At 41.9% G+C, this 14,500-nt stretch overlaps 1 protein-coding gene across 2 annotated transcripts in view; it reads left to right on the plus strand.

Annotated features, from left to right (window-relative positions):
* B3GALNT2 (beta-1,3-N-acetylgalactosaminyltransferase 2) overlaps positions 1 to 14,500 on the plus strand; it is a 43,193-nt gene that overhangs the window by 26,442 nt on the left and 2,251 nt on the right. For both annotated transcript variants that reach the window (XM_039531494.1, XM_039531493.1), the window contains exons 6-9: positions 2,069 to 2,179; positions 2,970 to 3,048; positions 5,425 to 5,608; positions 8,856 to 8,981. In XM_039531494.1, coding sequence (XP_039387428.1) covers positions 2,069 to 2,179; positions 2,970 to 3,048; positions 5,425 to 5,608; positions 8,856 to 8,981 — 500 coding nt within the window. The remainder of the gene's footprint in view (positions 1 to 2,068; positions 2,180 to 2,969; positions 3,049 to 5,424; positions 5,609 to 8,855; positions 8,982 to 14,500) is intronic.

The raw sequence follows: 14,500 nt of genomic DNA on the forward strand, positions 1-14,500 counted from the left end.
AGTGTGTAGTCTCTCGACGAGAACAGGATTACTTAAACTATAGAACTTAAAATTACTTTAACTTTTATTTTTATATTGCATCCCCTCGGTCCCTTTCTAACCATCTTAGAGGCTTTCAACAGAAAATAGTAATATTATCTGTACAGTATATCTCAAATGTAGCATTCAGCAGATTGGTTTAAAGATGGACTGAACTGCTTCTTAAAAACTTTTACACATTTATCCTCTTAATGATGTAGGCTCTTAGGTTTTTTTAAAGTGTCATACAGTTTAAATAAAAAGGGAAAAAAGACAATAATTTCCTCCTTTATAGTAACTCCTCACTTAACGTTGTAGTGATGTTCCTGAAAATGCGACTTTAAGTGAAATGATGTTAAGTGAATCCAATTTCCCCATAAGAATGAATGTAAATGTGGGGGGTTAGGTTCTAGGGAATTTTTTTTTTTGCCATACAGTACAGTACTATAGTTGGGAGGTGCCCCTGCCTTCCCCCACACAGGCACAGCCCACTGACGCTGAGGCAGGCAAGGAGGCTGAAGATGCTGTAGACTAGGAGAAGCACGTTGCACAGCAGCAGCGGCAGCTTCCCCTACTCTGCAAGCCCCAGGGGCAGGGGGCTCAACCCTCAGCCTGCCCACGCCACCCCTTCCCCCAAGCTCCCACCCTTAACCCACCTCTTCTCCCCCCCCACCTCCCCCTTTACTCTGCACCCTGCGTCCTCACTCCTCCCCCCGCCTCCTGCCCGCAGCAATCAGCTGGCTTGCAGCATTCAGGAGGCAAGGGGGGGGGCGGGAGGAGTGAGGACACAGCTTACAGGCTCCCCCTGAACACCACAAGCCAGCTGATTGCCGTGGGGAGGGAGGGGGAAGGCGCTGATCTGCAGGGTCTGCCGGCGGGCGGGAGGCGCTGTGGGAGGGGGTGTAGGGGAGCTGATAGAGGGGCTGCCAGCTGTGGACAAAGCAGGCAGCCAAATAACGTTATAGCGAAGGATTGCACAGCTTTAAAATGGAGCGTGTTCTGTAATTGAGCAGGGACGCAAGATTGAAACAATGTTAAATAAGAGGATGTTAAGTGGGGAGTTACTGTACTTGTATACCAAGAACTGAGGCGAGGGTTCTCTGATTCTCCTGCTACAACTCATGACACCTGTAACGAGGGAAGAAGGAAATTCCCTGTTTCCCTCTAAGTTTTGGTGATGTCAGTGATTGTTGTGGGATCAACAGAGATACCTAATCTCAGGTCTTGGCAGATAACTAAAAGAGGCATTGATTTTCAAATTTCTTATAATTATTCTGTTTGTAATATAGGTTTTTATAGTTAATTTTTAAAAATCATTTCAGTTCACCTTTAAATAAAATTTAAAGTTTAAACAAAAGGGGAAAAAATCTTTCATTACAGACTTCTGTTAAAGTTTAATATCATTCCTGATGTAGAAAAATAAGGTATTTGACTTAAAGGCACATTGTCTGGTTCTGTTTCATAGGTGCATCACTTTATTTTTAACTGAATTTATTGCAGTGAAGTCTTAAGTAAAAACATTATACTATATTATAAAACCATCATTTATGTAAAATTGACTGTTTTTTAATTAAAATTGTGATACTTCCATTTTATTCCACTCTCTAAAGTAAGTGTGTGTGTGTGTGTGTGTGTGTGTATAAGGCCCTATTTGAATTGCAGGATGATTGTCAAAAAATTGCAGCTGCGTTGCGGACAAACCATGGAAAATTGCAGAAAAGTAATAGCAGCAAAGAGTCCTGTGGCACCTTATAGACTAACAGATGTATTGGAGCATGAGCTTTTGTGGGTGAATACCCACTTCATCGGATGCATGTAAAGTAATAATGGACCTTATTATTTGCAGTAATAAAGTCCATTATTTTCTGTGATTTTTCTGCTGTTGCTCACCCGAGGATGAGCACAGCTGTCAAAATTGCAGTATAAGCCAGATGTTATGGAATCCACAATTGCCACAGTATTGCTAGTAGGGCCTTATGTGTGCATGTGTGTTTTTTGTTTATATATATTTTTCCTGTTAATGGTGAATTGTGGTGTGCTTTCTTAACAGAGTTTTGAAGGTACTATTGTGTGGGAAAGCCAGGACCTTCAAGGCCTTGTTTCTAGGAATCTTCACAAAGTGATAGTTAATGATGGAGGAGGAGTTCTCAGAGTCTCTACGGTGTGTCATCTCTTCATACTACTTATGTTCCAATCATAAACTTTTACCAAAAAATAATTGAACTTAAGATCTTTTTTCTGTCCCATTTCCCTGTGCTCCCTAGGTGTCTCTGTAAACGTCCAGTCATTTCAGGTGACATCAGTCTGGCTTCCTCTGTTGGTTTAATTTTCAACTTACCCCCACCTTGGGATCCAGCCCTTTGATGTACAAAGAAAATGATGCCACTGACTGTATTAAAGACCTATTTTCCACTTAGCATGGAAATAAAGTTCACCCCTCCCTTTTGTGGACTTCAAAGATAATGGGTCAAATTCGCTGCAGCTGAATCTTCCAGCAGTGAATTCTGCCCATTACTGCAATCCTAAGCTAACGAGTTCTCTTTCCTTGTCACCACTTTCTGCTGATTCACAAACAGCATGCTGCGCCATTATAGTTTAAGCATTTCAAGTTTAACCCTTTCCTCTTAATTTCAAATCTAGCTTTCCAATGTTATCTGAGGATGGAATAGAAGACAGAAATTAATGCTACATTTTCCAAAGCTGCTGCCGTTTTGGATGCCTCGTTGCTATTAATTTTAATGTCCACAGAGCACCTGAATACCTTAGGCATTTTTTAAAATCTCATCATAAAATTATAATTAAAGCCTTAGTCTTTTACATATGCAGATATCTAAAAAAAATGTACTGTACATTGTTGCTGCAGCAAACTTTGTATTTAGAGAGGGAATTAGCTCAACTTTTGCTACTGACACATTTCTCTTTTTGTAATGTTTTTAATCAATCTCTAACAGACAGGGGAAGGTTCATGGCCACATGAATTCACGGACGGTGTGGAAGGAATAGCAGGAGGCTTTATTTACACTATTCAAGGTAAGTCTGCAAAAAATGTAGTAGAGCATCTCTCTATCCTACAACAGAACATTTAAACGACAGCTCTGACATGAATGATCAATCTGTGTCCAATATTAATTTGATTGACAAAGAAGTTCTACTTTTAGTTTATTCCTCTCTCATATAAGTCCTGTACTAAATTAAAATTTTGGTGACATGCTGACATCTTTGGTTGCTCCTTATCACCCAGCTAAGCCAATTTTTATCTCTTTGCTGTCTTTTTATTAACACAATAACCTTTTCCCCTTCTGTCCAAACAGATTTCCCTGTTCCCGTCCTTAATTCTTGTTGTCAATAGACCAAGTTAAAGAAAAAAGTTCTACATTGGTTGCCTTTAAGAAGTCAACTTGTTGTAACAGTTACCACTTTTTCCTTGTATTTAGAATAGAAAATAACTGCAGTTTATCTTGCAACACTGTGGAGCAATTGTTGGCTAATGGTGACATTAAAGCTAAAGTGGGCTTGCTTTTCCCAGCAACGCTGTTGCCCTTTGCACCCATTTCAGCAGGTTGTGTGAGAGCCTCTGGGAGCCCTTTCAAACTCTGCATGGTCTCTGGGCCACCTAGCACTCAAGTTGGCATCTAAACTGGCACCACAGAGCAGCTGCTATAATGGAAAAGCCAAAGTGACTCTGTATTAACACTTTTCAAAAGTGAGGCTGGCTTGTCTGCCCTGCATAAGGAAAAGCAGAAATTTATTTTCCTTAAGTAAAATAACTAACTTAGTTTTATAATGTGGTTTGGGGGCACACAAACCAGCTTTAGCCTATTAAAAACTTTTCAGTGAATTAAAGCGTCATTACAAGAGGAAAATAAGGGAATAATGGATCCAGTTCTGGGCTTTCCTCTAAGCTAGTAAGTGCCTGTCTACACTACTTTGCTGTAATCAGATTGTAACATGGTTGACTCCACACAACAGTTAATACAGTGTCAGACACCAGACCACATTCAAGCACCATTTCCGTGCTGAGTAGATAGGACTGGCAGGTATGATTGAGCAGTCTAATCTCCCATACATCTCTGCAGGAGGATCTTAAAGTGCATTGAAACCATGTGTAAAACCCGCTTCCTCCTTCTCCCTCTAGTCTTGAAAGTTCAGGTAGTACAGAATACCTGCCCTGATTTTCCCTGAATATGCTTATGCAAAACTGGTTATTCAGTGTGGTAGATGTGGACAGGCCAGCACGACTGTACAATGAAAATTGGTTGTGTTGAGTTGAGCCTTGTCAGAGCAGTATGTGAGACCCTGGTTTTCAGCCTCTGTCTATGCTACAGGTAAATATGCTTAGGATAAACTGACACTAACTTAGGCAGCCCTCCTATTCATCCTGTAAAAAGTAGAGAGTAGAATGCCAGATAATTATTTGTATAAAACATTCTTAAGACTTTTGAATCCTTTCATTGGAGCAAAGAAGCATTCTGTTCCTTTTTCATTAGGGTATATGTAGGGCCCTACCAAATTCATGGCCGTGAAAAATGCATCACAGACCGTGAAATCTGGTCTGTCTTTTGTGTGCTCTTACCCTATACTGTACAGATTTCGTGGGGGAGACCAGTTTCTCAAATTGGGGGTTCTGACCCAAAAGGGATTTGCAGAGGGGGTCACATGCTTATTTTGGGTGGGGGCTTGCCACCCTTACTTCTGCGCTGCCATCACAACTAGATGGTTGGAGAGCAGTGGTTGTTGGCTGGATGCCCAGCTCTGAAGGCAGCGCTGCCGCCACCAGCAGCAGTGCAGAAGTAAAGATGGCAATACCACACTATGCCATCCTTCCTTCTGCACTGCTGCTGGCGGCAGCGCTGCCTTCAGAGCTGGGCAGCAAGCCAGCAGCTGCTGCTCTCCAGCTACCCAGGTCTGAAGGCAGTGCTGCCACCAGCAGCAATGCAGAACGGTAGCAGTACTGCAACTTCCCCTACAATAACCTTGCAACCCTGCCCCCCCATAACTCTGCTTGGAGTCAGGACCTCCAACAATTACAACACCATGAAATTTCAGATTTAAATAGCTGAAATCATTACATTTATTATTTTAAAAATCCTCTGACTGTGAAATTGATCAAAATGGACTGTGAATTTGGTATATGTATGACTCCCCCCCACCCCAAAAAACCCCTTATTGTCTGCAACTTTTGCTTTTTATCATTCTAAACTTGTAAAATTAGTGCCTTTGTTTTTTGAAAAAAATTGCAAAATTTCCTAAATCCAGATTTTGGCTGGACGCTTACTAACAAAATAAATATGTAAATATGCTGCTTCTAGTACAAGAACAATATACACAGCTGTATGTAGTGTACTGCACGTGGATATTAACATGTGTAATTTTGGTTATGTATAATTTCTCCTCCCTCCCATTCAGAAGGTGATGCTCTTTTACAAAGCCTTCATACTCGCCCTGAGAGGTTTGTAAACCACTTAAAAAACCTTGAAGAAGAGGATGCATTATTGAAGGAAGAAAGCAGCGCCTATGATGATATTGTTTTTGTAGACGTTGTTGACACCTACAGAAATGTTCCAGCCAAATTACTGAACTTCTATCGATGGTAGGTTGGAAAAAAGTACTTTTTAATGAAGGATTTCCCTGGTTATTTCTGGTGCCAGATAGTCCTTGAGATGCTGTATTCTGAAAATTTACACAATATAACATAACAAAATTATTTAACTCTTTTCATTGTTTTTGTTTTAAAATTGTATTACACCATCTGGTGATTAAAAGTGAGGGCTCAGTTTTTAGGATTATTCTTTACTGACTGAACTCCTTCCCTTCCCCACCCCAAATATCTGCTCCACAAATCCAAATATGCAAGTTAGAGGTAAATCATGCCCACAACCCTACCTGGGATGTTTTGCTAGCAGCATGAAATCACAATCTGAAGACCAGCAGCTTAAATTTTAAATGCTGGCTGTCAGCCTGATTACAAACAGAAGGCCTGATCCAAAGCCCATGGAAGTCAACAGAAAGACTGGCACTGACCTCAGTGGGCTTTGGTTCAGGACCAAAGGGTTGAACCCTGTCAGGTCCTGAGCACCCTCAATTTCCATTGCAAGGTAGATTTCAGCTTGAAGTGCTCGGTGCCTCATGGGACCTGGGCTCTAGCCACCCAACATGGAGAGGCTCAGCACTCAGACCAGAAAGGCCTTCCAAATAGCTTTGAGCACCCTTTGTCATCACAACAATCGCACAAGAGCTGCCTGCTACTGCCAGAGCCCTCTGTCTTGTGTGAAAATAGGGTCTAAACATTAATGACTGAAGCATCAATCCAGAACATGAATTGAAAAAGCAATTGATAATACATATAAACTCCTTGGAGTAAAATGTATTTTAAAGGTTTCAATTTCTTGGAGACGTTACCCATAAAAGCTGAAAAAACACAGCCTTTTATTCTAAAAATTAGTTTTTTGGTTTTTTTATTTTAAATTCTGTTTGGTTTCAGTACATTTGCACAACATAAATGTATTGGAAGATATGAATATGAGTAATTATCAAAAACAAATACCAGAGAATTTTGTTCCAGTTCTAAGTTGAGTTTAAAATATATATGGGTATTTATTACTATTATTTGTAAACCACAATCCCCTCCCCAAAACTCACATTTGATCCCCAAAGGAATGTGCTTAAGCTTGCGCACACATGAGTGAGTAATCCCATTGCAGGATCAAGACCTCAGTGAGTAATACAATCAGAATTGAGTGATCGAAACTTTAAAAAAGCATTGATAATTAACTGGAGAACATTTAACTGAAAAGCTCAAGCATATTTTATAGCACCTCTTGCATATAAACAGTCTAAGATCTGTTTAGATATGTGCAGCAAATCTCCTACAACTATGTATATATATTCCAAAATATATGCTTATACATCAGAAAAGACAATGGGCTTGGTTCTCTGTTCACACTCTTGTAAATAAGAACATAACATAAGAACATAAGAAAGGCCGTACCGGGTCAGACCAAAGGTCCATCTAGCCCAGTATCTGTCTACCGACAGTGGCCAATGCCAGGTGCCCCTGAGGGAGTGAACCTAACAGGCAATGATCAAGTGATCTCTCTCCTGCCATCCATCTCCATCCTCTGACGAACAGAGGCTAGGGACACCATTCTTACCCATCCTGGCTAATAGCCATTTATGGACTTAGCCACCATGAATTTATCCAGTCCCCTTTTAAACATTGTTATAGTCCTAGCCTTCACAACCTCCTCAGGTAAGGAGTTCCACAAGTTGACTGTGCGCTGCGTGAAGAAGAACTTCCTTTTATTTGTTTTAAACCTGCTGCCTATTAATTTCATTTGGTGACCCCTAGTTCTTGTATTATGGGAATAAGTAAATAACTTCCTTATCCACTTTCTCAACATCACTCATGATTTTATATACCTCTATCATGTCCCCCCTTAGTCTTCTCTTTTCCAAACTGAAGAGTCCTAGCCTCTTTAATCTTTCCTCATATGGGACCCTCTCTAAACCCCTAATCATTTTAGTTGCTCTTTTCTGAACCTTTTCTAGTGCTAGAATATCTTTTTTTGAGGTGAGGAGACCACATCTGTACACAGTATTCGAGATGTGGGCATACCATGGATTTATATAAGGGCAATAATATATTCTCTGTCTTATTCTCTATCCCCTTTTTAATGATTCCTAACATCCTGTTTGCTTTTTTGACCGCCTCTGCACACTGCGTGGACATCTTCAGAGAACTATCCACGATAACTCCAAGATCTTTTTCCTGACTCGTTGTAGCTAAATTAGCCCCCATCATGTTGTATGTATAGTTGGGGTTATTTTTTCCAATGTGCATTACTTTACACTTATCCACATTAAATTTCATTTGCCATTTTGTTGCCCAATCACTTAGTTTTGTGAGATCTTTTTGAAGTTCTTCACAATCTGCTTTGGTCTTAACTTAAATAAGGAGTAACTACTGAAGCCACTGGAATTACTAATGTTTAACTTGGGCTGATTCTTTCCTTGTTAAATAATAACTTTAAATGCTACTTGTGGTGTTTGGTTTTTTTTTAAAGCCACCAAAGGAATGTGCCGAATAGTGTAGAATACACAAATGAGAAACAGAACACTTCTGATTGCTAAAAGGAGAAATAAAGTTGAAGTCATCTAACTCTCTGTGGTGACTGGTTGCCCATTAGCAGAAAATCATTTCTTGTTCAGTAATAAAGGATTTAAGGAAAACAGTTTGCTCCTTAGGGGAAGTGAATATATAGGCATGTCCTTCAAAACATAGCCTATCTTTCTGGAGAAACCAAGGAATAATCTCACTCTAATTCTTTGAGTTTCTCCCTACAGTCAGCTTTTCTATCTGTAAAATAATGTATGGACCTCACAGGGATGTTAAGGATTGCCCATTTAATACTTGGAGAGAGCTTTACAGAGGGTAAGCACCAAATTATTACTAATCATTTCTTGTAAACTTTCCTAGTTGCACTGCCCTTGAACCAGCTGTTCTCATACAGAAGGCTAGCTGGACCATCAGCCCTTTATACAACCCATGGCATTAATAGCTGTGATGTAGTCCTCAGCAGGAGTTCATATCCTTTTGAGGTCAGTACTGTTCTAGACAGATTCATTGTAAGTTAAACCCATCAGCTGTAAGGGATAGCAAAAATCCTACCTCAGGTTCCTTTCATATAGAAAAAACATTTAAAAGGAAGAGGACAAATGGCTTACCTCTCCAAGGGGTCCTTTCACTGTTTATGTTGCATACAGGTTATATTGCGGAGTTGTAATTCAGTTTAAATTTTTTTCCCACTAAATCATCACCATTTTTCTTTTGGCAACAGGACAGTAGAATCAGTTAACTTTGATTTGTTGCTGAAGACAGATGATGACTGTTACATAAATTTGGAAGCTGTGTTCAACAGGATAATGCACGAAAAACTCGACAGGCCAAATATCTGGTGGGGCAAGTGAGTCTCAAACTCTTCTGCTTACTGGGTTTTTCATGGATCTTTTAATTTCTCCATGTCTATGGAATGTTTTACTGCTGTAAAATTCAGTTCAGCAGTCTCCTTATGGAGCCCTGCTTGTGCCCACTTCAAGTCACTAGTAAAGCTCCATAACTTCAGTCAGAGCAGGTCTGGATCCTGAGTTGCAGAAGCCAGATGATAATTGTTCTAGAATGTGCTCTTACAATAGCTAGAATTCTTTTTCCCCTCTGATACTGGGCTATAACATGCGTTGGGTGGCACATAACATTTCTCTGTAGCATAAGGAAGTGATAGGTAATAAATATTTCTGTGCAGAAAGAAGGTGACGTTAAAAACTGCAAGCATGTACCAACATGCCGTTGTTTTGAATTTTACCATTTTTTTCAGGCCAGTATGACTTTTTCTGGCTGATGTTTTGGAAGTGGGTTGTGTACGAGGGGACAAAATTAGCTTTATAGTCTGGTGCCCCATGTATTCTGCAGCTTATACAGGGGGAAAAAAGTCAATATTACCTATTTTACTACTGATCGTGTTACCAGAAACATCCAGCTAATGTGCTTATCCCATACCACCTATCACATCATTCTAGTTGCCAAGAAACCCCAGCTGTCCTCTATCCACAAGCTAAAATGCCAGCTTTGCCCCGCTGACAGCTTTACAAGGCAGCTATGGATTGTCAATATAAAATAATCTGTGGCACACTGGAAATTTAATTTACTATTGTAAAAAAGAAATACAAATTTTAACAGTGAAGTTATTTAGTCCTGGGAATTGTTTACCGACAGATATGGTGAATTCCGCATCACTTTAAAATATTTAATCAAGATTGGATGGCTCTCTCTGATATACTGTAGCTCAACCAGGAGTTAGACATGATGCATCAATTACTGAGTAACATTCTATGGTCTGTGTTGTTCAGGAAGTCAGATTAGATTATCACATTCTCATATTTTAATGAAAATGGTTTAAAAACACCAGAATGTTCCAAGCTGCAACTCCAGTGTGCTAGGGAAACGAGGGGTCTAGGCTCAGAATTTACATTCATCTTGCAGTGGCCTTGCTTATAATGGAAACTCTGTCACCCCATTAAGAACTGCAGACACACAGGACCAGATTAATCTGTGGCATTACTTTCTTGGCTTCAGTGGTGGTGTCCGCAGATATCAATGGCAGGCTGGTCAAATGAGTTTTAAGGATGGCTGCCCTGTGCAACTGATTCTGATCTCCAAGTTGTAAAAGAAGAGTAACTCCTTGAAGTCAAGGGTGTAAAAATGGATGAAAGTTCAGAATTTGGCTCTTTGTTATGAATTAAGATTAAAGAAAAACAGGGGGCTTCAGAGATTTTTAATGATAATAATTAGCAGGCCTTCCCAGGAAAGTCTATCTAACCTTCCAACTGAAAGAGTCTGTATCAGCTGCATAGAGGAGGTCCCATCCTTACCTTCACGTCCTGGTAACTGACAGGCTTGAAACCTCACTCAGACTTTTTTTTGCAAACTATCACATTGTATGAACCCATTAAGATTCTCGCTACTGTCTACTCCCAACTCAAACCGACTGTTGAGAGCTTTCAGCTTCTCCCAGTTGCCCGTATACTGAGGCCAGTAATTTGTGTATGACTAAAACATCTCCCAAAAAGGCATGCATTCTTGGATCTGAAGATTTGATGAGATGGAGCCACCACGTCCCCTTAACTCTTGCTCCTTTTAGCTATGGTTTTCCTATGATGATACCTAAAAACTGCCAAGACCAAACTGTAGTCAGGCACATTGCTCAATTAAATGAAAAATGTGAATTGAGTGAGCTTAAGAGTCCTCTGAAACTGAAGAAAGTATTCAAAATTGAAAGATGCTATTCAGGAAGCAGCCTTGACACCGGCAAAATATTAAGAATCTTAAATTCAGATTAAACTCCACTACTTGTCTCTGTTTACACAGGTTACCTAGTATCTCCTCTCCAGAAGTACACAGTTCATGCCATCTGGTGTTTAACAGGAGGTGCTGTTAACACCTTAAATTACAATAATGTGACTTTAATGGGATGCAGAAATGTTAAACGTAATTTCAGGCTAATCCCTTGGCAGTGTTTTTGTAAACTCTTTCTCACCAGTGATGCTGATGTCTTGGGGATGTCATGATGTTACAGCAGCCCTACTGGACTGGAAGGTGGCTGATTAAAGGTTATGGCTATGCTGCAGTCAGAGGGATGATTTTTAGCATGGGCTGCTATACCCATTCTAGCATGGCTAAAAATAGCAGTGAAGACACAGTGGTGTGGGCTCTCCAAGCATGCTAGAGTCTTACTTGCGGTGCTAGCCTGCACTGCTGCATCTTTACTGTTATTTGTAGCCATGCTAGTTAGGTGAAAGTTCTGCCAGCCTGTGCTGCGATCACACCTGCGATTGCAGCGTGGCCATACCCTTGATACTTCTGGTGCTTGGCACTACTTGACAGAGCCGAAATGTCCTATGAATTTTCTTGAGTAGCTCAGACATTTCATTTCATTATATAAGCAACCAAGTATCCAAGTTATTGTGTTCTTCAAGCATTGTGTAGGAAAAAACGGACTATGCTAACATTCAGTAAAGACAAAGGCAAGATTGTAAAAACCGAAAATTTTAGCAATAAATTAATTTTATTAATTCCCTATAGAGGCCTATATCCTACATTTGGTACATGGCATTCAGATTTTCTCATGGTAGAATCCATTGTCTGTGATGGATATACAGCAAACAACCATAAATGATTAAATTGCAGTCCTGAATGCATGATGTTTGCCTTCTATCTTGCCATGGCTTGATGCCATCTAAATATACTTACGGCTTTGCTTAGCAAAACTTATTAAGAATCACTGCTTGTTGGTAACTAGCCTAAGCAGAAAAGGTCTCAGCCACTTGCAGCTCAGTAGTTTTGGGTGAATGTCAGTGCTTATCAACCAGAGTTCGCTAACAGTGACTAGAGCCAGCCATTGTGTGGGCATGTAGTGTGATAGTTTCATGCTCACCTCACCTCTGCCAATCCATGTCAGTCTTCATCTTCTGCTGTTCAGTACTAGGAATCTACCCCCCTGCAAATGACATGCCAGTGTGTAATGGCTCTCTGGGCCATAAAAGCTCACTTTGCTTTTGATTGACCCAAGCCATGTTAGGACGTGTTTCTAAATTGTAACAGCCTGGCACATTGACACAATTATGGCAGCTGGCTGTGATTACATCTAGGACCTGTTCATAAAAATACTTAGTTCTTATATAGCACTTTTCAACTGTGCTTCTCAAAACATTGTTTGAAGGTGGGTAAATACTATTATTCCCATGTATAGGGAATTGTCTTTTTAAGACTGAGCAAGGAAGAAAAGACACTGGGGCCATATTAAGCCCTTTGAGGGGTTGTATTTTAAAGGACAGACCTGTGAGAGGAAGTGCTCCCAGGGTGGAAGTTTGTGGTTTGAAAAAGAATGCAGGCGACTTGGGACCAGAGCCCCTAGAAGTGTGATTCAATCCATGTTTCCCTCTCAACTGGCCTAGTATGCTGGGAGGGGGGAACAGGAACAGTCTCCCTCACAATAGGAGGGAGCTTGGAGCCTCTGACAGTATGTCGCACAGCAGCTTGGAGCAAGCCTCCCAGCCTGGATAGATGGGCTCATACTAGCTGTGCTCAAGCTAGCATTCCAAATAGAGCTGTGTGGGTGCTGCAGCCTGGCTGCACTGGAGCTACACCATCCACGCTGCTATTTTTTAGTTTGCTAGCTTGAGCCCTGCTTAGCCCTTAGGGCAGGCCTGCACAACATGCGGCCCACGTGGGCTCACTGTGCGGCCCACAGGAGGTGAGTAGGCAAGCAGTGGGTGAGGGAGGGGGGCTGAAGAGGTGGGTGGGCAGACAGTGGCGGGGGGTGAGCAGGTGGGCAGTGGCGGGGGGGCCAGTTGAGCCAGTGGTGGGGGAGGGAAGGCTGAGGAGGCGAACGGGCAGGCAGTGGCGGGGACTGAGTAGGTGAGCCGGGGAGAGGTAGGAGGCTGAGGAGGTGAGTTGGCGGGCAATGGCAGGGGGTGAGTAGGCAAGCCGGGGGTGCTGGGGGGGCTGAGGAGACGAGCTATGAGTTGGTGGCTGGACCTGTTCTACTGATCTGGTCCCTCTCCAAGGGTTGCAGCTGTCTGGAGTTGCTGCCTTTCACGCCTTCCTCAGTCACACCTCATTCATTCAACAGGGCAATTGTTTACAAAGTTGGGGAAAGATCTTATTCTACTTCTAGCAAAAAGACATTTTTCTTTTACCTTAAGTATACTACCTTAGGCACCCACTATAACATATTACCAAGGTTCAGTACTGTTGTTTCGGTGGGGCAGCGCTGGGGAAGGAGGGTTTGTGTCCGTGAGGCGGGCGGTGCTGGGGAAGTATTTCAGGGGCTGGGCAGCGCTTGGGGGTGTTGTGTTTTGAGGGGCTTGGCGGTGCTGGGGGGGGGGGTCGGCCCTCAGGTATTTTCTTTGGAGTAATATGGCCCTTGCCACTTTGAGTTGTGCAGGCCTGCCTTAGGGTATGTCTATGCAGCTGACTTGGGCTTGCGGGCTGTAAGATTGCAGTGTAGATGTTCAGGTTTGGGTTAGAGCTTGAGCTCTGGGACCCCGGGGGGGGGGGGGGGGGGGGGGAAGAGAGTCCTTGAGCCTGAACATCTTCATAGCAATTTTGCAGCCCAAGCCTGAGTCAGCTGACACAGGCCAGCTGTGGGTGTTGAACTACTGTGTAGACATACTCTTAGAGACCAGGAAAGCTCTTCTTTTTTTCCCTTTCCCCTTTAACTGATCTTTGAGGGAAGGGCTGAAGACAGAATCAGGAACAAGGAAGTGAACGTGGGGAAGGGGTTATTCTGCTGTTTTTAAACTTAGACTTCAGTTTGTATGTTTATTAGGATTTTACCAGCAGCCTGCTGGGGAGCGTCGGGCCTGTCTGGAGAAAGGAAATCTTGGTGGATAAAACCTGTTGCTTGTTTTGCTAAAAGCACTAAATGGGTGTGGCCTGCAGTGAATGTCTGCCTGGTTAGCACCATTTTGCAGATGGGGAAACTGAGGCACAGAGCAGTTCCATGACTTGTCAAAGGTCAAACAACAAATCAGTGATGCATTTGGAATTAGACACCCGGGTCTGGTGCCCTGACAGCTTGAGCTGAACACTGTGGTGGCTCAAATGAAGAGAGAGGATTTCTATTATTACCAGGATCCCAAATTATTATTTAGATTTCTGCAAAATTAGCCATGTTTGAAGGGTAACAAATATTCCTTTTGCTGCCTGACTCTTCCCCCTTGATTTCTATTTTTAGGAGGACACTTGTTTCGTATCAGTGGACCAATATGTTTATCATTACTGTAACTGCATGCACCTATTGTATTTGTCATAAGTAAAACAAGAGAGTACAGAGTAGGGATTTTGACAGATAGGGCACCATGGTGTTGGTTTAACACATCTCTTGTCAGTGAATTTGTGCTTCATTAACCGAAGCTGGTAGCAGTG

Source organism: Mauremys reevesii, linkage group 3 (assembly GCF_016161935.1).
Source record: "Mauremys reevesii isolate NIE-2019 linkage group 3, ASM1616193v1, whole genome shotgun sequence".
Classification (NCBI taxonomy): Eukaryota; Metazoa; Chordata; order Testudines; family Geoemydidae; genus Mauremys; species Mauremys reevesii.